The sequence below is a fragment of the Phalacrocorax carbo genome, chromosome 6 (assembly GCF_963921805.1).
Source record: "Phalacrocorax carbo chromosome 6, bPhaCar2.1, whole genome shotgun sequence".
Taxonomy (NCBI): Eukaryota; Metazoa; Chordata; class Aves; order Suliformes; family Phalacrocoracidae; genus Phalacrocorax; species Phalacrocorax carbo.
The window spans coordinates 6,757,533-6,784,256 of NC_087518.1; the positions used below are offsets into that span (position 1 = coordinate 6,757,533).

The following is a 26,724-nucleotide window of genomic DNA, read 5'->3' on the forward strand; positions in this document are numbered from 1 at the left end:
TAGCTCTTGGGGGAATCTAACCAGCATTGTATAAGTTAATGGTGTGCCCTCTCCTGCCACCTATGGCTGCTCCATTATCCTTGAAAGCAGCCGTCAAATTTGCACAGCTTTAACGGGAACATCTGCTTCTCTCCCCTGGTTGTTCCCTTCACATCTGCAGTGGTTGTGACAGGGCACGTGCTCTTCTTCATTCACCCTCATTTCTTTGACCTTTCCTGTGGCTCATTTTTTATGCTCTGCCTCCTTAATGACTAGTCTAATTCATCTCTGAATTTGCTGATAGTCTCATTAGGGCCAAGGAAAAATTCACCAGGTGAGGAAGCCTGTTGTTTTCTGGTAAGAATAAAAGTTTGTCAAATCTGACAAGGTAGCTGGGATACTTTAGAAAGACGATTTCACTACATCGTTTCTGCAACTTGCCCAGTTGTGACAAGTGTTTCTGCTAAAAATGGCAGTCCCTCTCTTTTGTAGTGAATGAAGTATGTCCCCTTTTCTGGCTGACCTGTTTTTTTTTTTTTTTTTGCCCAAGATCTAGAAAGATACCCAAACATCTTCCTGCTATTTAAATATCTCATTTACATTGTTTTCAAATAGATTTCATGGCCAACGTAAGAGCTGGACATCTAAAAGCCCTTGGGAATCTGAGACTTCCCCCTCAATTCTGCCTCCTTTGAGCCTCCAATCCAAACGTACGTTTTCAAGTGTCCTAGGACTAAGCCACTGACTGTCTTGCTACATACAGGTGTAGGAAAGTGCTGTTATTGCAGCTGCTACATCACAAAATAAATGTGTTCAGTTATCAGGGAGTGAATTTCCATCTCAAGGTAGAAAAACCCCTACCGAATACAATAATCTATAAGAGTCAAGAGCCTTCTTAGTCCTTTGAGCGATGACAGTGTGGCTTGAATGTGATTCAAGGATTAAACTGTCAGACTTTCTCCCAGAGTTCTTGTCTCTTTCTGTCAAAGCTAAGACGTGGTATAGAGGGAGACACTTGTTGTTACTCTCCAGTCTGTTCTGGTTGTATAGGTTACAGGATACAGTGGCTTCTGTGCCATTTTAAAGTTATATTTTAATTTTTCACTTTAAGCTGAACGGCTTAGTTAAAATGAAAGATCTACCTAATTGTTGTCAAGGACTGTCTGTTTTAATAAGTATGGAAGAAGGGTTGGGTTATTGGATTCTTGGGTTCTTGGAAGGGGATCTGTGGTACAGGGAAAGAATGTCTTAGCCTCTAAGTCTTCCATTTCTGAGAAGGGTCTGCTAACTCTATTTTTTCTGATTCATATAGCTTTCTTGTAGAAACTCCCATTGTATGCCTGGGTGTAATATTTTTATTGTTGCTAGCTGCCAAATGAAAAAAGCCAAATTTGGCTAGAACAAGCAGTATACCGACTGCAAAAAGGCCTTTTGCTGCATAAGATCATAGGGCTGATAATATAAACAACGTGGAAGAAATATGGTGAAAGATCAGCAGAGGATGTGTGTTGTGGCAGCACCCATTTGTGCGTGCACCTAGCTATTGAACACAGATCTCCAGATATGGCTCTCTGAACCGTGCCTCTCTGGGATTTACTTTGGCTACAGCCTGCAATTGACATGTCAAAATTTTAGATTTACACCTTTATTCTTAGGTTAAGAAGATTGAAAAGTGAGAGGTTCAAGCGATCTGCAGAATTTTGAAAGGAGAAAAGAAGTATTAACAGTGAAGCTTTGAAAAGGGGTCATCAGCATGAAATAGGAAATGTACAGACCCTCACAACTGCTGAATTCTGACTTTCTTTTTAATTATTTTATCGTTAACTGTATAAGTCAGGGTCATGAGTTATAATGTGGACCTATGGGAAATTGTTATCAGGCTTTAATTCTCATTTTATTTGATTGTGACTATATTTCATTGTCTCTCTCTGTTACAGTGTAGCGTAAAATGCTAGACACTCTGGAGGGTTATTTATTTCTATAGAAGAAGAACATCATTCAATAGTATCGACTAAAATAGTCTGTTGGCATTCTGGAAACTTCACTTACGCTTTGCACTTATGGATATAATAGTTAAAATAGCTTAAGTTCAATTAGCTGTTCAGCCAGTTTGGATGGAGTCTGCACAAGCTGAAACCATTTAAAAGTTGTCATGCCACCCAGAGTTAAAAACACATTTGTGCAATTTAGTTTTATGCCCTGTTATTGCTCAACTGGCAGCTGGATCTTATTCTTGGAATTCTGCAAACCTTTCCTTGTCTGTTCCATCGGAATAAACCCAAGATAACCATTACAGCTATATAAAACCTGATATAAAATGAGGCAAACTCTGAAAATAATTAATCAGTGCTGATCAAGACATAGGGGCTTTTCCAGGGATTAAAGACCAGCTGAGGAGCTGATGGCCTGGTGCCCAGTGCATAAACCAATCTGATTGCATGTAACGTTCCTCAACACTCCATTTGCCTGATCTGCCTATTGCATGAAAATTTCATCTCACTTCAGTAACGGAATGTATCATTTAAATTCACAAATTATCCACTGGTCCTGTTTTTTGCAAAAGACAATTCTAGTAGTAAGAAATACTGCTGCATGATTTTTATAAACACAGAGCAATTAATGGAAAGAGAGATTCACTATCAAAGTCTGTCAAAGATTAAGACTGTCAAACAGGACAACCAGAAAAATTTTCATAAACCGTACCTTTAATAGCAACGGTTATGTCTGGACCTTTCTTGAGCAGATTCTCAAATGACGGTTAACTAATGAATAATTATTCATTTGCCTACATCTAACTGCCCAATCCAGGCACAGGCCTATTACTTTGCAGTTCCATAAAAGTAATTTCATTTAAGGAGGGAAATGCACCTTTGCATGTAGAAAACAAAAACCAGAAAACCAGTTCTTTGTGCCTTGTGTGTTTGAGCTGTTTTGAGTACTGAAGTGGAACAAAGTACAAGTTTCCTTTGTTGCCCTCCTCAGTTTTACCCATTATACCTGGACATGAGAACAAAGATTCAGTTTTCACTTGAAATGAAGGAAATGCTTCTTTCCCAAACATCTACTCTGTTTTTTGGCAACTGCCATTTACTTAATCTGCAGACCCTAATGACTTAGATGACAACTGCAGTTTCATACTCTCTAAAAAAATGTTTTTCTTGTCTGATGAATGACCTTGAACCAGGTTAAAAATACCTGTGGTATTTAGCAGATTAAAAATATTTGGTTTACACAGCTAAGCCCAAAAAAGTAATTTGATATTTCAGGTGATGGAGGAATGCTCAGAGGACATAAGGCCTAATCCTCAAAATTTATTTTGTTGCATACATGAGGCAGACATAAGAGTTTTTCTTTCTTTTTTTCTTAAAGTTTATGATATTATTGAAGGAACTTCTGGCATGCCATAGATGTGAAGTAATAGGTTGTGCAAGTACAGCACTGAGTCTGGGTATGGTGACAGCTGCAAGTGGCAGCAGGCTGCTGGGGGCAGGGAGCTCACCTTGTCCCCGGGGTTGCACTGATGGCGTCTTGAAGCCATTGATGGCTTCTGTTGTTGATGAAGGGCTAGTTATGGATGTGGATGGGATAGTCCTTCCCAATTTGCAGTCCCAGGTATGCTACTTCTGCTTTCCTATGGCAAGAGTGACCCTGTTTATAGAGGCTGTCAGCCCTCACAATTGGGGCAGAAAATGTAATTTTTGCTTACAACTGGTGAATAACCCATAAGCCTGGCCTATACGGATGTGTGTATACCTGCTTCCTTCAGGCAAGCAGAGATCTCTCCAGGGAACTAGTTTCATTCTTTTTCCTTTTCTCTCATGATAAATTTGTGAAGGAAGGAACAAATAAGAGAAAGAGAGTGGTTTGAATGTAATAGCAAGAGTGAATGTTAATGGGACATGTGGGAAATACCTCTATATTACAGAGCACAATGTTGCTCATTTGCTACAAGTTATGATGGAAAACCAAATCTTCCCCTTGTATTTTCTTCCTGCCTCACCTAAAATAGCCACACAGTAGAAAGTTTCCTGCAGGAAATGATTAGCACCACTTTACTCCAAGGCACTTTATAAAGTTTTATGCTCTTAGATTTCATTTGTACAAGGGATATGTGTGCTTGAACCAGGATGAATATTACTGCCTGGCAGAAAGGCAGTCCTTATTGATTAATTTCAGTGTAGCAACCCAGCAGATAGAGAGGCTCATATTTTAATTTGGTTTTGCTTCCAGGTCACTCTTCCTCCACTTTTTTCATTTGCAGCAACTTTTCCCTCTTCCCTCCCCCATTTGCAGCACCTACCTTGGTCTCAGCTGTTTTGATTTATTGACGACTCAGATTTAATGCTTCATTCCTTAGAGAAGTCTCAGTGCTTGTGTCTGATCTGAGGTCACCTATGCTACTTATTCCAGGGGACTTTAATCTCCATATGGATGTGACCTCTGACACTCGCCAGAGAATTCACTGTATTACATGATTCTCTCCAGCTGTGTCAGCATGTTCCTCCACCTGCACTGAAAGGTTATGCTTTTGATTCCATTAACTTTTTGGGCCTCATTATCAGGGTTTTAGGTCACTCACATTTTTTTCAAATACACATCTAGATCTACTGTACCCCTAAGGTTCCTCTCAAATTAGTTGCCTGTTTTGAGAGTTGTTGTTTTCCTCAGATGTCACTTCTTGCCCAAAACAAGTTAAAGTAGTTCAGTGCTGCTTCCCTGGTTATCCTGTTAAAATGCTGATTGAGATTTTGGACATGCCATACTATTGGCTTCCACAACCGATGAAGCACAAATTACTTGATCCAAAAAAGGCTGTAACTTTATAGGCTGTGATAAACTCTTTGGTTTGAAACCTGCACACTGTGTGAGCATCAACCTAATTTCCTTCATCTGGGAGATCATTGTCTTCGCTTTCTTGTTTTGTTACAGATGTTATCTCTAGTAATCACAATACTGCTGTGTGTTTGAGGAATGTGAGAGTAATGGATAGCAAACTGAATTCCTTGTTCCCTTTTTTGTGTGTGCACTACATCTTATTTTGCCTATTATCATGGGCAGGTGATTATGGGAAGACATTTCTTGCTTATTTATCTGTAGAACAGTTGAACTGGTCTTTTCAGAGATAGTCCAGAACTGCCACAAATGTCTCTTGCTGTCAACAAGTGAAAAGGTAAATGTTTCAAGTGAAACTGGGCTGAATTGTATATGCAGAGACAATGTACAAAAAAGTGTGTGTGTATATATAAATATTGTATATCCTTGAGGAAGGAGAGCATCTAAGTCAGTACCTTGACACGAATGTGAAATTATTATGAAAAAATTCAGCGGCTGATGGAATGGTAGTAGAGAAAAGCGGTGCTGAAATCGTCAGCCTAGAAGGTGGAGTGTTAATTTTACATTTCAATTGACTTTTAGCTGCTTCTATTGAGAAAAGGTGTCATCATTAGAAACACTCCTTCTCCCTTTTCACCCAAAAAAACACTCTGTGAGATGGAGATGTTTTACCAATAAATATGGTCCGTAAAAATATGTGAAAAATAGCAAATGTTATTTCCTTTAATATGTTTTTCGAAGAATATTTGCCTCTTGCTGTGTGCTTCTGTGTGTTCATATATTTGTAAGCAAAAGCCAGCATGAGGTGAAGCAGAACAGATGATAAACCAAGCTTTTTAGAGTTCTTTCTTCTTCCCAACATCATCAGTGCTGACTTCTAAACTCAGTTGTTTCTCTTACTGTTGTTGCCTGCACTATCAGGTTCCATAACCATTCATCTCCCCATTGACAGAAATCGTCTTACCCTTTAAATAAATGATGCTGTTGATTTTGTGCAGTACAAGCTTGTTGGTTTTGAGGCTTACTGAAGAATGTGCTGAGCTAGGGCCATATTGTCCTACTGTACTCTGGAGAACAGCACATCTAGACTAGTTGCTTTCTTAATCAAAGAGGGCAGCTTATGAAACAGAGATAAAAACTCCCTTTAAATGTCTTTTCCATGTGCTTCTTAGCTAAGAAATTAGAAAAACAGGAGGTTACTCAGGATCTCTGATAAAGGCATGCTGCCTGCATGTACATTGCATTGAAAGAGTACTCCTTGGGAGTAATTAGAACTACTCCAAATGTGAAATGGATGTAGACAGAATTGGCTAGCACCCTTCTGAAAGCCTTCCTCTTTCTTTGGTATTTTCCTTGTAGTCTTGAAGTACATCATTGTGATATTTGATATTTTATTAACAGTATTTGTATTTCCCTCTTTTCATTTGAGGATTTCAGAGTTTTAGAAGCATTAATTGCATATCTGCCCCTTGACTTCCATGAATAAAGTGAAAATAAGGTCTTTTCAAATAAGTTAGTTGAAAAAATATATTAAACTGAGAATTAACAGTTCAGTGGTGATTATTCAGTCAACTCTACTCACATTTGTGCTGGCTTGTAATGTGCAATCCTAATAACTTCTTAGTTTGTTATTTCTTATTCTTCAGAGATGATGACTGCTTTCTCTGAAAACTGTGAAGGCTGTCTAGCAGCTCTACACAGCCTACCATCTTGTGGACTGGAAAGCCCACCGATAACAAAGAACTGGTCACAGAGCCTTTGTGTGGCCAGTCCATGAGGTCACTAGGAGGCATTCTGGACGTGAGCACCTGAAGGCTGTTGTTGTTTGTAGGTACCTCATTATGAAAGGCAGCACGATTCATAGGAGGGAGTGTGCTGGAGGTTGCTTCCATCAGCCTGTTATGTCTGTGCCCTGTATGGAGAGATAGGGAAAGTGTCCTTAGTGAACTTGAATAGCATTGGTATTTCTAGGGAAGCTAAGCTGTAAGGAAATTGGATGTGGAGAGCAACGCATGTGCCAAAATCCTGATCAGAGGTAACCCAAAGCCCCATAGTTTTCAACATTCATCCTCTGTCCTCCACAGTGCCTCTCTGGCAGACATACCCTCTTCGGTATGCAGAAGGTGTTCTATGACAGGGACCTTTCTCTGGTACTGTTGCTGTTAAAATGTATCTCTCCTTGGAGAGGTTTCTTAATTTAATGTGAAGATGTAACTGAATTTCAACTTCAAATATTGACAGCCCTTAGGTTGCAGATCTGAATAGGTTTACAGGTGAAGAGCTATGAATTTATGGGCTTTTTATAAGTGAGCCCAAAGGGGCTTTGCTCTCCAGAGCCTGGCTTTCTCCCTATCTCTCATTGCAGTTCTCACTGGAATGCTTTCCTGATGTTACCGGCATAGAATTCACTCACTGTGATCTTCACACTTCAAAAATTCTTCAGTCCCTGCTCCTCTAATGCCTTGGCTTCCTGAGAATCCATTGATTATAAAATATTTTAAGGCTGTTAGTGAGTTTCTCTGTCATTATGCTCTCAGCTGTACCTTAGATGAAGGTTTATCTAGTGCAAGATGGAGATTAAAATGTGCAGGAGAGTATTCTTATATTCTCTCTTTTTGCTGCCTTTGGGCACCTGACTGTAGATACAACAGGTTTCAGTAGATACAGGCAGAGAATAGACTGAGTCGATGGTTAGTGTTTAAGATATTCTGTGAGTTTTCCTAAATCTGAAAGCTACTCTGCAAACTGAGTGCTTGCCCTCTAGATTGCTGAACACTGACAAAACTGGACAGAAAGCTAGCATGTTAACGCTTAGCATTTGTTCAGCACCTGTTCACAGATGTGTCTGAATATCAAGAAGAAATGCGTATGGTGTTCAGCAGAATAAAAAGTGTTAAGACGTGCTTGAACAAGCAGGAGGAAATATAGATGTGAATATGTAGGAGGGGAAAGACTATTACAAGGGCAATCCAATTAATGCAAATGATGCATGCAGATGGTTTTGGCTTTTTAGTACCTTTCGCTGTTATACTCCATAAGATCTGCGCACTAGGGACAAGGGAGGAGACTGCTGTCTTCCTCTGCATGGCAGCAGTACTTTCAAACCTTAGCGTCTTACCCTGACAGCAGATGAAGAGGGGACACCTTCTCTTCCCTGCTTGTGTAGGTGCGTAACATGAATGAGCGTACATAAAACAGCTACTAAACCAAAGGATGCATACATGAGGAAACTTAATTTTGTGTTCTGCAAACATCTGTGTGCCTGTTGACTCCTGGCACTTCAGGGGAGCACTCTCACTGCTTTGAAATTAAAACAAGACAATTGAAAGCGAGCCCCAGGTTTTTTGGGCTGTATGCTCAGGGCCAGCCTGCTTGATTTATTTTGGTATTGACTTAACAGGACTGTTCACCTAAAGGAAGCAGGATTTGATCTTGAAAATAGACATTCTTTCAGCTACATATTGATCGTTGTAGCTGGATCTAGTCCATTCTTATGATGTACCTTCTGAAAAAAATATCTTCTACTCTTATCTTGGCATCTGATGTCTGGTGAATAATGACTTTAATTAAAAATAAGACCTGGCCGCTTGGTCTTTCAGATGAGATACATGGCAGACTCAAGTATGTGGCCTGAGCAGTTCTAAATTTTTGGTTTTTCCTCCCTCGCTTATAAAATCTCCTTCTCAAGAGACAGTCCAGACTGTGACCTTGCTCTCCTGAAGTCAATAGAAATTTTGTTGTTGACTCCAGTGAATGCAGGACCACCACTGCAAGCACTGGAGGAAACCAATGGAAATTTCCCATTTACTCCAGAGTTTTGACTTCAGGTTGTAGATGTAATTATTAAATAAGTAAATATCTTCTCTTAAATTAACAACCCCATTTTACAAAATCTTTTCTGTCAGAACCCCTGGCCATCTGCTGTTATCTCAAAACATTGTCATGCGAGGTGTTTTGTAGAATAATACTTTGGACTGAAGTGACACGGCCAGTTTAGGTTCTCTATTTGTGTATTTACTTTCCATATTGACTTACAGAGAAGCTACTCTCCTATAAGCTGGTAGCTGTTTTCATTTTTTAATGTTTATTATGATATGGGAATTAGGCACTTGCACAAAAATTCAGTCTGCCAATAAACTTATTACAGTAGCTATGTAAGGTACTTTTATGCTGTCTTCAACATTTTTCCAACTTTCTGTAAAATACATTATACATTTTTCTGCTGTAGCATATTTTGCTTAAAAGTACAGTGTAGCTTTTTCCTCAGAAAAAACCCCAAACCATTTCTGTATATAGAATTTCATTTTACATGTTAAGTGCACAAATAGAAGACTAGATTTGCTTTCCAGGATTGCATATACATAGTTTCTTGTCCACTGAGTTTGTTGTGAATGCAAGTTTGGGAACAAAAGTCAGGCAGCGTTTTAGCTGTGCTTGAAATACATTTGAAACCAAAACACACATGGAAAAGGAACATTGCCAAGCCAACCTTTTAAAAAGTTATATATATATTTGAATGCTCTCCTTTATTTTTTTTTGAAAACCCCCTTAGAAGCCTAAATTGCATTGCTAACTCTTTTGAAGGTTAAGATTTCCCACTTAATCAAGTAATAAAAGTTTCTGCCCAAAACATACAGTGATGTTAATCACTCAGTAAGATTTCATCGATAAGGACGTAAGCCTGGCCATATTACATCAGTCCAAGGTACTCCCTATCTCAAAATCCTGTGTCTGGTATTAGTAACAGACACTGTAAAACAAACAAACAAAAAAACCTCCAAAACCAGGCAAGCATGGAGTGAGTGGGAAACAGGACACTCCTCCAGACTTGCCACTTGAAGGGCTGTCTGTTTCTGAGGAGAGCTCTCCCCTTCACCTTCCTTTCTTTGGTTTGCTGTACCTTTGATATTACACACACCTACACCAATATCTGTTCTGTAGTCTCTTCTCATATAAAGAGACTGTACTGCTTTGATGGTGAATATTTTTATTATTCTCAGCGTTGTCTCTCTGTCTAGCTCACTTATTAAAAAACCCACCCTGTTCTGTAGTGCTGTTAATTTACAAGGTGCTTTACAAACAGAGATAAGAGCCATCCGAGGCTCTACTCTAAATAAGACGAGACAAATGCAAGATGAAGCACTTGAAGGCTGTTTAGGAAAGTGAGGACATGGAAATGACTTACGCAAACAGGAGAGGTGTTTTGTGAAGTGGGGTTTCTGAGGAATGGTTTTAGGTAGGGCAGAGACTAAGTTTGGCAGTGGAGGAAAATGGTAAGATGCAAGGAACAGTGGAGCTAAGATGTGAAGGCAGGAGCAAGGAAAGGAGAGAAGGAGGGGAAAATAAACTCAGAGAAACAGGGGACAGTGAATTGTAAGGAAAGGCACTTGAAAGGAAAGCAATAAGATAGAATGTTTATCACACATTTGTTCAAAATGGGCTGGTAGGGAACTAAAGAAATCCATATAGTTTGGTGGGGTGTTTTTGGTGTATTTTTTGGTTTGGGGTTTTTTGTTGTTGTTGACAAAACTTGACTAAGACAGCTTTTCAGCCTACCTTGTTCTTAGCCTGTCTGTGATGATAGGTGTAGCAAACAGTGCTTAGATGTTATGTTAGAAATTTTTCCTGCTATTTAAGATAAGTCTCCCTTGGATAAACATTATCCTGTCCGTTGTGTCCATTTATGAAGGGAAAGAATGAAATATAAAACCTAATGCAAGACAGGAAGCCAAAGCAAGGAGAAATTTGCTTGAACTCTGCATGTCTTTTTGTCTAATCCATCTGATTGACTACTCCAATCTCCTTTTCTCCCTATGGCTTTGTAAGGGACAGGGAGGATAGATTGAAAAATTGACTTGTTATGATGAACTAATCTTTATTAGTAAGAATAGGATAAACTCAGGGCATAAGCCAGATCTTACAAGGTGCTTTGCACCTTCATCTTCCTGGGATTTAAACTGGCGTTAGTGAGATTCACTGTCTTGTAGGACTGTACAAACTGGCTTTTTCTTTACACACTGATGTTTTGTTTTCTCAATCGCTTATCTCTGCAATTATTAGGCCAGCACCAAGTCAAGCAAGGGACTTGTGAAGTTGTGGCAGTACATCGTTGCTGCAATAAGAACCGGATTGAAGAACGATCGCAAACAGTCAAGTGCTCCTGCTTCCCAGGGCAGGTGGCTGGTACAACAAGGGCTCAGCCCTCTTGCGTGGAAGGTAAGCAGTCTCCCGCTCACTCATGGTTCATTAAGATTTTTGAGAAGTTTAGTCTCCTTGATTGTTTGACTTCCCACTGCCTCAAAAGCATAATCCTTCCTTTTGTTAATTTTGGAAACATCTCTGTGCATTGATGATAATGAGTCTGTGCATAAATCTGGGTGTAATTAATCCTCTTAATATATGTACTCGTCCATTTCATGTCTGTGCCAATAAAACTTCTCAATTTTTTTCACAGAAGAATTCTCCTTTAAAATTAGTCTGAAAACAACATAAGCTAAGAAATTCAAGCTTATGATATTAACTCTTCCAGTTGTCTTTAGACTTAGTAGCTTGGCTAAAAAGTCACTGGATAATAAATGCAGCCCTAAGACTGGGCACACAGATAGTGCTGGCATGTCTGATTTTGAGAGCTGTTCTCTAGATGGATGTTTTGCCATTTTATGTGCCTAATGAGCTTGTATGCTGGACATCAGTGCTATATAATGATGCCCCATGTCTATTCCGTTTCATGTGTTGTAACCCCAAATACATTAGAGTCTGGAGAGCAAAGCAGGCATACTGCTGTGCAGGACACAGTGTCTGAGCTAGGTCACCTACCTGATGAAAGAAAACTGTGGTACAGTTGCCTTAGTCCATCACCTTCCTAAGCAGATGTTGAAATCTTCAGAGCTCAACATCCTTATGCTTTTGGCAGTATAACTTACTCAAAATTAAATCAATTACATACACTAAAGCTAAAGTCTTAGTTGACCAGGCGTTCTGAGGTTATATAAAACTTGCCTCCCTGGGGTTCACTCTGTGCCTCAGCCCCACTGTTTTCCTCTCGCTTACCAGAAATTCAGAAATTTTGGGTTACCCTTTTTCCTTTTCCCACCTGCAGAGTCTGTTCCTGGAGTGGCTGCTGCTCTGGTTATTAATTTAGTTACTCCAAGACAGGTTCGGGGTTTTTTGGGTGGTTTTTTGTTAGCTTGGTTTTTTTTTAGAAAAAGTCTAGAAGTTATCAGATCCCCCATTTCATTAATTCATAAGCAAGACTTCTGTTTTCATTCTTATTCACACAAAATTGCAACCACTACAAGTTAAATATAAAACAATCCAATAATCCAGTTTTTAATCCAGCATTCAGAGATATTTAGTTTCAAACATGAAGCTCTAAATACATGTGATATCTGATTTTTTTAAACTGTTATCTGTTTTGAGAACTTATTTAAGAAAGTAGAACTTTTTTTTTAGATGCTTAGTGTTTTCATGCCTTGTAATTCAGGAACATGATCAACTTAATGTGGTTTGTTAAGTAGTTTTCTTGTCAAATCAGAAGTACCTTCTGTATTTGTAGGTGACACATCAACCAGCAGAAATACTTTTGCAATCAACAGATAATAAAAATCAGGCATTGTTTTAAACTTGCTTAAGGATTGCAAAGGTGACACTGTCTTTCCATGATAGAAAGATAAATGCACGATACCACAGAAGATTAATTTGTTTGTCAATGCAAACAGCTGCTGAAAGAATTTAGTAGCTGTTTTTTCTTCAAGTGTAGATGAAATTAAATATGAGAAAATATTATGAATATGAGATTTTGGTTTTTCAAGTGGAAGCCTTTGATTTGCCCTCACCCCTTAAGGTAATGCTTTAACATGCTTTGCTTATTTTTGCAGGCATATGGGACTACAGTCACTGTTATTCAGTTGCTGTAGCATGGAAACTATAACTATCTTTCCTTCACCTCAGGATTAGATGTATTTTCTCCCACTCTATACATACCCTTCAGTAGGCTTCTACACTGTGGAAGCCAAAACCAGTTTGTCTTGAATTTACATATTTCAATCTGATACAGACATTTAATCTTCCTTTCTAGCACTTTTTTACTGAATGCAGGGCTGTTTAATTTGCCTATATTTTGCCCTGAGCTTAAAGGGAAGGACATGCCCAAAGCACAGAGTTACTTTTCTAACCAAAAGAAAAGCTTTTATGGAGCAATTGCCTTGTGGTAGTCTTTTAAAGTATTTTCTTTGAACTTCAGACCTTATCCAATAGTAGTTATCATTTACATTAGGGCAGCTATTATCTCTGTGCTGTTGATCATGTGTGGCATGCAGATGGTGGTTGGTACCTGTAGTTCCTACCTCAAATCATAGAATCATAGAATCTCTCAAGTTAGAAGGGACCCATAAGGATCATTGAGTCCAACTCCCTGCTTTTCTGAGGACTACCTAAAAGTGAATCATATGACTAAGACTGTCGAGATGCTCCTTGAACTCTGACAGTGTTGGTGCTGTGACCACTTCCTTGGGGAGCCTGTTCCAGTGACTGACCGCCCTCAAATTACTTTTGTGCTAAACTGTGTTTGGACAAAATGAGAAAACAATGGAGTTCAAATTCACTGAGTATGAGTCCACAAAGTACCACCCACCTGTTGTGTCAGACAGCACAATTTTTAGTCATACACAGAGAGTTGCTTTTACCTATTGGTATTCTTGTTTGTAGCAGTTCTATTTGGATTTAGAAAACATGTTCTGTTTGGATTTTAGGTCTTCTACACACACTTGGAAGGAAAATATCTCTGTGCAAGTCATGCTGGAAAATTAGGGTGAAATCAGTTGCTTGTGAACTTTTCAGGGTTTGCATGTTTCAGTTGTTCTTGAGCAGCTCCAAAAAGACCACTGAAGTGGAGTAAATGGGATTGTATTTCGTGTTCTCTGCAGAATAGGAGCCTTTATAAAGTTATTGGAATGTAATTGTTTTCTTTCTTGACCAAACAAATGGATGGTTATATAATAATTACAACTAATTTTGTTGACACCTGCATGATGATTTTACAGAAGTCTGCCTCTCCTTACTAGCCTGAAATGAAGGTCTGATTTTTGGTTTAGCATTAATAACCCAGGAAAGCAAGAGTTGATTCCAGCTTTTCTTTAGGCCAGCAAGCATAGTCATAGATTGTCATAGATTGTAGAAACTCCTTGAGAAATTAAGACTACTGCAAGAAATAGATTCTCACAAAATATGGAAGACTGCAAAGGTCTGGGAATTTAGCAAAGTCTAAATAAACTGTACTTTCCATTCTGTTCTGGACTCGAACTTGACATTTGAGCGGCTTTCTGCTACAACCTATTTTGACACCCCCCACCCCAAGAAATTGTAACCAAAGTAAAACAAGCCTTTCTCGTTTGAAATTTATACAGCTGGTTTTAGTATTTTACAGGTTTTTAATTTAGTTGAGCATCTTTCCTTAGTTTTCTCAGTCTTGTAGCATATGGGTTTCCTGACCTAGATCCCACTGGGTTTCAGTGACGACTTGTGTGTTAATTTGGGTGGGGGTAGAGCCTAGTTCATCAAGCAGAGCTCCTCGTTGATGAGTATTCGGCATTGTGCTCTTTTGTCTATATAGGCCATGAAATAGCCTTATAAAGCCCATCATCCTGTTTTTCGGAATCAGTCATTGACCAGCTGGATATTTACATTTTGAAATAGGTTGACAGATGCTAAAGAATTTTAAACAAGGTCAGGTTTAAAGCAGCAGTTTACTGGAGTAGCGCTATATGCTAAGGCTAAGCCCTGCTCAGAGTGGTAGTAAATGTGTGCACCAATATTCACAGCTACCAAAATTTCAGGAAGGGCCACCCTATTTGAGCCAAATCAGAACGCATAATCACATTCAGGCATACACCTGCGCATAGAAGTGACATTTTTTTCTCATGATATGTGCTAAGGAGGAAACTAGAGTACTTTGGTGTTACAGAAGGAATGATAGATATCCAGGTGAGTTCCAAGGAAAAGGGATTGAAGTGGTGCAGAAAGGAAAGTAAAAGCTAGTCAAGTCTTGCAAATACAAAAAGTGAAATCCTTAAGTGCCTTGAATGCCTTGAATCAGTCCTCTTCCACATTGTGCAGTCATACCTACTGTGTTGAGGGGCCTAACTAACATTTATGGAGTGCTTTGCATTTCTACAGTGTCCTTCTGTATCTCTGTATCGTCTCAGAAACTTTTAGATATTGGTAGTAGGAGAAATCAAAGTACTTAATTTAAAAAGAAGGATATGAAAGTGGAAAAAATCAGTGTTTGTTGTAGACTGAGATCTTCCTAGCATTTTTACAAGGACAGTAAAATCACTCATCATAACTTAGATGAGGGTCCAGGGCAAGAACTCTTTGGACCAGGATATCTTTATCCTTTGCCCATGATAACACACTTACTTAGATAACCGCATTTTGAATGAATCCAACAAGAAACTGTGTCATTTGTGTATTTGAACTTAGTTGTGAAAGCTATTGACAAGCACTGGCAAACAAAAAAAGCAAGGCTAGTTATTGCATACACATACACACCTCATTTTTGTGGGGGTTTTTTGAGCTTCCAAACACAGGCCCATCTGATACTTTGAGAAATGTTGCTGTAGGTAAGTTGAGCCACTAAACTTAGAAAAAAGCAGAGCATATGAAAGAAAGTATTTAAATATGCAGAGAGGACATACCCCACAGCCTGTATACCGTACTTTGAGTTGTAGTTACACTACCTGACTGCAGCTATAGAAGATTTTTCTTAGCAAAGGTCAGCCTGTTCTTCTGTCAATGACTAAATTACATTTAAAATAGTCATGAGATTTTGTTTACACTCATTTTCTTTATGGAAATAAACATCCTTGAATAAGTACCTCCAGCTTGTCTGACAGCCACTGCCAAGAAGATAAAACATTAATAACTTTTGTCTGTAGAGTAGCTATCTTAGCGAAGTGCATTAAATGCCTCTAAGTAAATCATCACTAGCCAAATCATCTTCCATCCAGGCAATTCTATTAGTCCTAGAATTTATGAGGAGGAAACACTCAGATTAGGAAAACTGTGAATGGGACTAAAAAATTGTTTAAGAATTTTCTGTAGGGCCAAAGAGCCACAATGAAGAAAAAGGGCAATTCTGGCTGAAAGCCCATCTGGGTTCCAGACTGAGGGGAAGAGAGCATATAGAAGCAAGAAAACAAAAAAATTAATACATAAGAAATAGAAAAAATAGCTGCGAACATTTCCCTCCCACTGTTTTTGAATGGATTTCAGAATACTTGAGAATTCAAAAAGATGCTAATTCTGTGTCAGTATTCAAAGAAAAAAAGGAAATATACAGTAGAATGAATAGTGTACTGAAAACTTACATTGAAAAAAGCTTAATCCAGTGGAGTAGGAAAGCCATCTGTATTTGTCCAGTCTAAAGACAACATGAATTTGCTTGTTCAAGCAGAACATGCAGAAATCCTTAAAAAGAAATTAGCCCATAATGTGTGAACTATTGACATTGTTAATTCTGAGGCAGATCAGTATCACAGTTCTTTTGGTAAGAAACAGGATGGGGAAGTACTTCCTAACTTATTGTTAACTAAAGAAGGTGTTAATCAACATCTACTGGGATCAAACTTTTTTTTTTAAATTCTGACCCTAGGCAGTTTAGAGTCCTAACAAGCTGGCTCATAGATCTATTTCTGGCCAATTCAAAATGTATTTCAGAGTATTTCGGGTATCCTAGAAGAGCGCTAATATTGTGTCAACTTTGAGGGGGCAGGCAGCATGGTCTAGGTGCTTAGGGACAGCTGAGGCTGATCTCAGTCCTGTGTGTGTAACTGAGAAGCTGATATAGTGTCCAATTAGCAAGGAATTCATGGGGTATAGGTCACAAGAGCTTATGTGGCTTTCTCAAAAGAAATTTGCCACTGATTTAATTTCCAGACTCATACAGGTAGTTTCTGCATGTAAGCCCATGTTTTCCAAGTTACTTTGGAAAACAATATATAATTTATTCAACTAAAGATTTGGTTACTAAATACATTTGAGGATTTAAGCCTTATTTTTTGTAAGTGATTTAATTTTAAACCATATGCTGTTGTGTGCACTGCTCAGTGTCAGTTATCTAGCATACCTCAAAACCACATCTCTCTGCAGAGTTATCAGTAGGAAGTGGCAGTTAAATGGCACGTACCTACTGGGGTTTCACAGTGCTTAGCTCTACACCTGATGCTCTGCAACATTTGCAGCAGTGACCCGAAAGCAAATACAGAATTTCTTCTGACAAAATCATGTGTGATTTCCCCCATTGGGGCAAAGGAGTAATTAATGACAAGCCCAAGACAGTCTCATGGCCCAGTCCTACTCACAAGAAGCTGAACCTGCTTGAAATAACTGTGTTAACAAAGACAGATGCATTGCGGTGTGAAACTGAAGAAGCTCAATCAGCTCGGCTTATCAGGTAGAAGATTGAAAAGTTACTGGATTGCAGCACGTTCAATATTTTCCCAGGGAGAAAATGATGATTGCTAAAAGGTGCTGTAATGTAGGAGAAAAAAGCACAACTGAAGAGGTGCGAAGAGGAAGAAAACTGAGGTTGTGTGTTTCATGCTGAGATTGTTTAACTGTCAGAAAAAATGACAATAGGAGAAGTTTCTTTCTTCACCTGTTCCAGATTGGTTTGGAAGACACCGTGTAGCCAAACACAACTAGGGGCACAACACAGTGAATTGCGTGAGGCAAGATGAGATGATGTATTGACACCTTTTGGCTTTATTCTCTATGAACCTACTGTTTCCATGGAGTCAGGTTATCTGGGGAGCGATGTCAGCAAAAGATTTATTTCTGGCAGGGTTTCTGTCTGATTTCTAGCGAATCAGCTGGCTAATGTCAGACCAAAGCAGCCTCCTTTCCTGTCATGAGGGTGGTTGTGTATGAGAGTGACATAGCTCTCTTTTCTTAGAGAAGTCATCTGTTGAAACCTTTCCAAGAGTGTCTCCATTTGAAAAGAAGAGGAAGCCTTTATATCCTCCAGTGAGTTGCACAGTTACGGGGACAACAATAGTTAAAGAACTCTAGCTATGAAGATAAGCCTAAGTCTGTGATGGAGAATTTTAATGGACTAATCTCAGGGGTGTGTTTGACACACAGAGCTACAGCCAGGTAGGACATATAGATCAGTGGAGTGGACATTACAGCTACAAATTGGACATAAAATGGATGTAGGAATCAGTGGATTGCTACAGCAAAGAATCAGGGATCTGCTGGAGGCTAATGGAATGAGATCTGTATTGAGTATTTCCAAGTGTTGCTATTACTCAGAGGAGAGGTATCTGCACAGAATAGAAATCAGTCAACAGAAGGGTTGGAGTCACTTTCTGTGTGTCTAAGCAAGAGGTGAATAGAAGGTGAAATATACGGTCTGTTGAAGAGCTTGTGGATCTTGTTTGAGTTACAGATTGAGTCAGCAATGTTTCCCATTCACACCTGTGTTTGTTTTAATAGAAGATGGTACTGCTGAAGATGATGGGCCAGCTTCACTGTCTTCAGTTCCGCATAGACCAGGAAGCTGCATGGGTACAGTTGGTCAAGAATGCTGTGTGAACCCACTCCTGTGCATCACTTTTGGCCAGTCAATAAATGCCTTTTCTTTCTTTAAACAGGTGTTAGGAGCAGGTTGATGCAGGTTGTATAGATAAAAAAACCTGCCATGTTTGGTGTGTTTTCTGTAGTCTCAAAACATATTGCACCCAAACCAATAATAAAAAGGTCGGACCTAAGGACTTATGAGAGTAGCTGAGGCAAAGGGGATTCTAGGAACCTGCAGGAGACAGGTGAGTGAGAGGTAGTTTTCAAGGTCTGAAGTTAAATTCTTATATTTTTAGGGTAGAACTAATATGTGAAAGCATGTTCACATGTCAGAGTGCAGGCAAAGTTGCAGCATGTCCCTGTATCCATGCTCACAACAGCACTGTGCAGAGCTGTGTAATGCGGTAGCCAGGCTTCCTAGGAGGACTCGCTGGCTTTGAAGCACAGCTCTGAAGACATGGCTAGCTTGCTACCAGGATCTCCTACTTACTCAGGGACCTCTGCACATGCCCTCAGTCTCCTTGAATCTGGCCTTCTAGAGTTGCTCATGTTCACCTGAAATAAATGTGGTATAGAAATCAAAACAAATTTAGATAATAGCAGAGATGTGAAATAGATGACTGGACCATATGTCTAGGGTGGAAATGATCCCTCACCTCCTACAAAGCACAATGAAGTTTCATCTCTTTTTATCAACAATCAATCAGCATCAACGCAAATGATCTAAGATCCAAATGACTGGTGAAAGGAATCATGCATTTGTTTTAGAATTTTACAAGATTGCAAGAATAGTTTATAAAAGCCAAATGGGTGTTCCAGAAGTATATTTTTCATAGTGCTTTTCATGTAGGCTTAGAGTAAAAGTGCAAGACACAAGTAATTGAATGAACATTTCAGCAATATTTGGATGTCGGCTTGCCTGCTTGCCATCCTAATTTGAAGGTTGCAGAACTACAAATCTACCTTGAAATTAAAAGGGAAAAAAATGCTTTACAAGAAGTAGACTAAATTATTTTTGTTAATCTCTTTTGGACGTGATATCTTTTAAAGCATGCAATTCAATATTTTGTGCACATAGGAGCATAATACAGACTAACTAAATCAACATTTTAAGCCATATTTTATTTTGAAATCCAATTTAGATTATGTAAGATTGTGAACTTCATAATAATTTTCTGTGATTTGGTGAATCCCTTGAACAATGCAAAACTGAGAAATGTATGCAGATGTTTGCAGCTGTGTGTGGGAAATATATCTGTTAATAGCAGCATTACAAAGTCTTGACTACATTTGTAAAAATAACAAGCACAGTGTTATTAACAGAAACTGGCTTAAGGGTAGAAAAGTAGTAAATTTGCACGGTTAAGGTGTACTACTGTAGTCTTCCAAAACATACTGCAAAACTGGCAGTGTAACTGCAAGTAGATTTTTAGTTAATAATGTAATGCTTTCTAGTGGTTTCCACACTATTATTTGCACTAGTTGCTGGCAGACCTCACACGCTTACATCTCTATGCAATTCTATTTTCTCACCCAGTGAAGGGAGAAACGGTCATTTCTTCATCCAGTCTCGCATATGCACATCCGGGTTAAACAAGAAGCCTTAGTTTCATTCCACCTTATAGCAGGTACTTGACTGAAGCATGTAAATGTAGGAGGCAAGTCATCTCGCAGTCAGTGGAGATGGAAGGGCACTTCCAGAGGTCAAGTCAGACGTTGACATCAGTCTCCAGTGGTGCTTGCCTACCTTTACCGTTTGCATATGGCATTTACCCTTCTGTGTGCTGGTGAAGTTTTTTAGCTGCATTTTTTAGCTCAAACACAATCAGTGTGATAAGCTTTTAAAACAATAACTGTTGGTCTCTATCGTTTGTAATCAAACAGTTGAACAGCACAAAGACAACCTCCCTACTAAATCCAACAGTATTCCAAAGAAGATTGTATTCTGTTTCTCTTTCCTATTTCTTTTTCTAGCTTCCATTGTCCTACAGAAGTGGTGGTGTCATATGAACCCCTGTTTGGATGGAGAGGACTGTAAAGTACTACCAGACTATTCAGGTTGGTCTTGCAGCAGTGGAAATAAAGTCAAAACCACAAAGGCAAGTACAGAGATCGCCTATATTTAAAGGTGGCACTCTGCTGATAGCATGTGCTTATTGCATTGCACCTGTGGGTGTGAGCACCAGTACTGGACTCCTCAATGTTTTGGAAAGTGGTGATTAATGCAATTGTTCTCAGAGGGGGAAATGTTGGATCAGAACTGCCCCTTCACTGCTGGCCTAGTTAAGCTGTTGGGTGCTGGAGTCAAACTGAAGAAGGCACTGCATCAGTCTTTACTGAGCAAAAAAACTACGCCATTGTGACCAATGGTAGAGGGATAATCATATTCCAGGATCAGTTCTTCAGCTTGCAGACTGAGGACATGAATCCAAGGTCTTTACCAGTGTTACCTAAAGTTAGATTCCTGTGCTACTGGAAAGCCCTTTCAGCTTTTGAAAGTAGCAGCCTGTCCTGGGAGTTGTTGAGAGTCTGCACTGAAGTTAGTGGGAACTGTGGGACACTGAACACCATGGGAAATCAGGCTGGTTCAGATAATTACAAGCCATCCTCTAGACCACTTGTTTTTTTTTAAAAAAACTTTGCTATGCCATCCTATTTCTTAATTAATGGCCAGCAGAGAGAAAATATCATGTCCTCTGTCTGATTAACAGTCTAAAAATGAGTTCAGTGCATTGAAGTTCAACAAGTCATAGCAAACTGCATGTCTAAATATATCATAAAACAGGAGTCTTTAGCAAGCAATAGCAAGGAAAGACATATGCTTAGCTTTTCCCTCTACAGCCTCTTCTAGTTGGGAATGAATGTTGTTTCGGTTACAGGCTGAGTTAATAAGCAAATACTGACACCGAATGTTGTTTAGCAATGGCTGTTCTAAGGAGCGAAAACTGTACTAATTTCTGGATGAAAGAGAGAAAATTAGATGTCTTGGGCAGCTGCGGTGTGATATTAGTGGTGTAAAGCCCAGCTACAGACATTGTGCAGTAGCAGGCTCACTGGAAAAAATCTGACCAAACCAACCAGTCTGAAAAACCCGATTCCTCTTTTTAAGATTGGAGGAATTGTTGCAAATCAGTGTTATTTATCAAATGCCAAAGATGCAGTCTATAATGTGCCTAGGTCCTGCTGTTCTCCTGTGACAGATGCTATACCCAAAAGTTGGCCTGCACACTCTAGAATTAGCATGGGCAACTGGCAGTTATTGCAAGATATAGATTACCCTCAGCCTTTACATTTCTTCACAGGCACTAACTTTTAATTGCTCATATATATATAAAAAGGGTAGTGTTGTAGCATTGCCCTGAAGGGTGAGACTGGTGAAGTAGGAGTTCTAGATATTGAATAAGACAATCTCTGCACATACCAGAAGAGAGCTGGTGATTTATACCAAAAAGACCTTACTGGAAAAGGGCAAGCCAGAGTTTAATATCCTTGATGCCTTCAATAGATGCTGGAAGGATGAAGGGTAGAAGAAAACACTTTATGTTGGCATTGATGGCTGAAGGCCTGAGGTGTCAAGTCCTCATTCATGCAGCTGTCCTTTCCAGTGAACAGTTGCCTTTTAGTTCATTGAGATCAGCTGACCACGTGAGTTGTAGAGCCTGTGTTCATGACTCTTGCTCCTAAAAAGTGAAAAGAGGCAGCCTGAGTCCATGGGAGTTTACTAATAGAAGGGCAAATTTGACATGGATCATTTATTTTATTATCCATGACAAATATTGCAACCGGCAAACTACAGAGTATGCTAATGCATTCTGATGAGTTTAGGAATGTCTTTATAAAGCTATAGTGGGAGAAATAGTCCTGCCTGCAATTAGACCTGTGCAAATTCACCAACTCCAGTGAGTTTGTGTGGGTCTAACAGAGGGCAGAGTGTAGCAATATGAGTGCAAATATTGTTTCATTAAACCCTTCCTCTGCTTTCCTGGGATGTGGAGTGATGCATTTTGCATTGATTTTTATCACCGTAGGAGATTTCTTTGAGGGGCATCTAACTGAAAGGATAAGCAAACAACTGGCTCATGTGCTTAGATGTGAACCATTCTACTGTATTACTGACATGAGAACTGTTCATTTCTCTTGCATGGTGGTGTTTCCCTTTTGCAGCCCTGTGCTGTTTTAGATTTGAGCATGTTGAGGTAGGCCTGTATCTGTTTGTGTATCAGGTTGGCAACAGCATATGGGAGATCCTGATTCTGACTGGGGTCTTGGAGTACTGCAACAATATAAAGGTAGATATGAATAACGAAGTTAGTGGTTAAAGTTTACCTTGAAATGATACAAGAGAGTCCTAAACTTTAACTAGTGATTGGCCACGCTACAGAAGGGAACAGGCAGACTTCCAGTAAGCGCAGATCCCTGAAGGTGTCTCAGTCCCTGCTTTTAATTACCATTTCCTAGAAATTCTTCCACTGTTTGTTGTGTGTGTTTTATGTGTGAATACTTCAGGGAAATAATTACTTTCATGTCTTTAAATACTTTGGCTTTGACCTATAAAAGCTTTTTCCATGCATTTACGTGTGTTCTTAGGAAGTGAACACTGAAGAGTTACTTTTGGAGGCAGGGTTTTACCATAGGTATATCCTCAGTAGTAGTGACATTTTTAAAAGCCAAGGACTTGTCATACTATCACCGAGTTGTTGCATTCCTATAGTTAGCTCTTAGTATTGTACCTTTTGAGAATCAGTCTGAAACCATGAAGTTTGTCTTCTTTATTGGCCCAAGTAAGAAAGGACATAATTTGTCCAAGGTTTCATTGTGCCCAGCTGCAGGAATGTTTCAATCCAAGCCAAGCTGTTTAGGATTCTCCAAAGTCACATGGGGAAAAATGCGTGATCTCACAGCGTGACTGTGCCCACCCACAAGCGTGTTCCCATAAGTACTTCTTTCTCCTGCAGCTTAAGGAAGACCAGGATGACAAGCTTACATGTAGATGTCTGCTTGCTAGACACCAAAAGCTGTGCTACAGAATCTTTCCTGGCATCCATGATTCCTCTGTAGGTATTTTGCCTGTCTTGTGGGTGGTTTTCTCCATCTACCAAGATATAGATGTTGCACAAATATAATGAGTAATGGTAACTTCAGATCCTGAACAGAAGCTTGTGGCATAGGCAATATATTGAACTGGAAGGAAAATAAAATGGAAAGAAAGTTTCCCTTGTTATAGGGTGAAGTATGATATAACTTTTTTATTTTAAAAATGAACCAAAGATTTGTCCAAACTCAGCTCAATTAACAAAATATGTATTAAGTGAATTATTAAAACTTTACGCAATGCAGACTGTATGAACTGGCAGACCAGTAGTCCAAACCATACAGCAGCCTGTGTGTCTCAGTGCTGGGATACTTAAATCAGAAAGACACGGCAAAACCCTTGTGGACAATTATAGAAAATGTGCATGAAATTCTTCCAATTTAATAGTTGGCTTATGTCTAAAACACGAGAGTTGAGATCCATTCCATATTAAATTTTTTTTCTCTGTTATGTAACAAAGATGGTCTCATTACCATTTAAATTTCTAATCAATTTTTAAAGCTTTCTAAGACCCTGGGATCAGTGCTAGTTGGGACAATGACTTCCACAGGTTAATTATACGCTGAAAGAGGAAATGCCATTTAATCAATTTTAAGTCCTCTATCTTTTCATCTTGTGAAAATATTAGAGTAACTTGAAGTATATGAAGCACAGGAGACTCCTGACGCTACCCAGTGTTTAGATGAATAGTTAGTAGCTGAGTGGGACAGTTAAAACATGAAAAGCTGAAAAGCTTGTGTATTACATCAGTTACCTCAGGGAAGGAAATAAAACCTTCTCTATGCTCAGTGTCTGTTTAGTTTTGTAACAGGTCTAGACAGTACAGAGCAGAGCTGACAGAGCTTTCCTCCTTGCAGGTTGCCTATTCTCATCCATTTCCAGGATGGGAAATCTGACATGATCCTCCTCACTGTGAAGCCAAACCCTGGGGTTGTACAGCACAGTGTGTGTGGTGTTAAGACTTGCACATCCGTCCCTGAAGCACCTGACTGAGTGTGCGTATGGCTGTAAGGGGAAGAAGAGACTGCGGGGTCCCAAGGGAGAAGCGCTGTCTGGGAGCGGCTTCTCCTGCAAGAGCAGTTCTTCCCCTCTGCAGACTGCATTCTGTCTGATCCCCAGTTCCTTCCCATAAGATGGACCGCTGGGGAGGGATAGCAGTTTGCACGAATGGTCCTTTGGGATGTAAGTCACACACTTGTGCTGTAGGCTTTGGTCTTGAAAAGGATGCTAAGCAAAATAAAGCAGAAGGAGACTTCCATGAAATATTGGTGACAACTGTAATAGTAAACGGCCGTGTTTTAAAATCTGCAAATCTCTGTTATACTATTGAGTAACAGTGTAATTGACATTTGCATATAGATTCTGTTTCTGTGCAAAGTATGTAGGTGTGGCTGGGGCAAGTTCATTGATGATGTATTCATGTGTACAGTTCCTTTGCAGCAACAAAGCATGTGCTGTCATCCTTGTTTGACTGATTCTGTGTAGGTAACTCTTTCCTCTTCTTTCATAGGTAACACGGTAGCAAAGAATAACCCTGTGGGTCACTACCAGAACAATGGCGTGTGCAACTGTTGCTTGGCTGTTACTCAAGAGACCCTTTTTTGTGATGATGCTATTGACTTAATTCTTTGAACTTGCAAAATTAGTCAGCAAAAAGGACAATACTTCTCCTTTCAACTGTGGCTGCAGTTCCTGAACCTGGAGTTTGCTATACAGACTGGTACATTCTAATTTTGCAGGACAAAGCAAGGAGATTTGCTTCGACTGAAATGCACCTTGGGTTCCCAAGGATCTGAGACATATCAGGAATTTGTGGAAGAGCACAGCTGAACTGCTGCTGTGCATCAAGGATAAGATTTTCTTAATGACGCTAAGAAATGTAAAATTGTTTTAATAAGTTTAGATCATTAATGTAACCTAGGGGTTATAGAAAAAAATGCTTATGTTAGAACAGATATGGATGTTCTTAAAGTTCTTTTCCAACCTAAATGATTCTATGGATTGGTCTGAGGTACTTCTCACATACAGTACAAGATAAAAATACAAAGCTGATCCCAATGCTAAGTGAGTTGACAGGACAGTGTTAGTGAATTATGTCTTAGTGTATTTTAACTGTGATTTAGTAACTGTCAAGGTTGTACGAAGGTGAAAAGATGGAACTTATAAATCAGTAGCAATTATTGTAGGGCATACTTTGATTATATCTGTGCAATTAGATTTATTTCCTTAGATAGTTCTAGGTAGTTTAACTTTTACATTCATAACTGATGGCAGGAAAGCATGAAGAAGAGACAAAATTTGAAAGTAGACGTAGTTTTTCTTGTCCTAAAATAAATCCATTCTCTAGGGGAATAGCAAAGTTATGTATTCCTTGCCTCTTTGAATCTAGATATGGAAAAGAATTTAGCCATTAGCTAGAAATATTCATTCAGATGCCTCAAAAAGAGGAGAGCATGCTTGTACTGCATAAGGAAGGCTTACTGGAAGGAGGGTAATTTGTCTGGATTTTCATAGCTTTGGTTATATCCTAATAGGTAACATACTTAAAATTCATAAGCAAAATTCTAGATAAAAGTGAATCTTCACTTTCAATTAGTTCTTGTTTAGAATGATTATAATAATTAAATGTCCAGTTCCTTGACAGACTGAATTTCCAAGTGGTTACATTTTGTGACACGTAATTGTTCCATGTTATTGTAGATGCATTTCATACTGTTTTTCATATTTGCCTGTTACTTTTTTTTTTTGTCATCAGTCTTCATCAACAGAACAGTAAGTAGAGGTGAAGCTGTAGCCAGTCTGTTACCATTGCATCATTTTGTGACTTAAGATGCACTGAAACAGACTAAAATGCAGTGGCGCAGATGGCTGTCATGCAGATGAACTGCTGCTGACCCAGCTATTGAATTCTTTGTTATGGTTTATGTAAATGTTAGGGTTACAATGTATATCTGATTTTTATATAGACAGAAAAAAGAAAAAAAAAAAAACACAAAAAACAAAACACAAAAAAACCCCCACAGAAAACCCCACCAAAACCCCATGTGTGTTCTACTAATTTAGGTCATTGTGCATAAGCTTTCTAGTGTATGGAAAAGAGAGCATCAGCAGTGTGAAGCTGTTCACAGTAATAATGGTTAGCTTTTGATTTGCTGGAGTGACTGGAGTATTCAACCAGGCAATTCCATTGGAGTCAGTGGTGGGAAGACCTGGCCCTGTGTTTTTTGGTTTTGATTTCTCTG

At 39.1% G+C, this 26,724-nt stretch overlaps 1 protein-coding gene across 1 annotated transcript in view; it reads left to right on the top strand.

The window, feature by feature from the left end:
• Positions 1 to 20,516, top strand: part of TAFA4 (TAFA chemokine like family member 4) — a 49,950-nt gene extending 29,434 nt beyond the window's left edge. The window contains exons 3-4 of the mRNA XM_009502982.2: positions 10,873 to 11,028; positions 20,365 to 20,516. Of these exons, the coding sequence (XP_009501277.1) occupies positions 10,873 to 11,028; positions 20,365 to 20,516 (308 nt within the window). The remainder of the gene's footprint in view (positions 1 to 10,872; positions 11,029 to 20,364) is intronic.
• Positions 20,517 to 26,724: the final 6,208 nt, after the last annotated feature.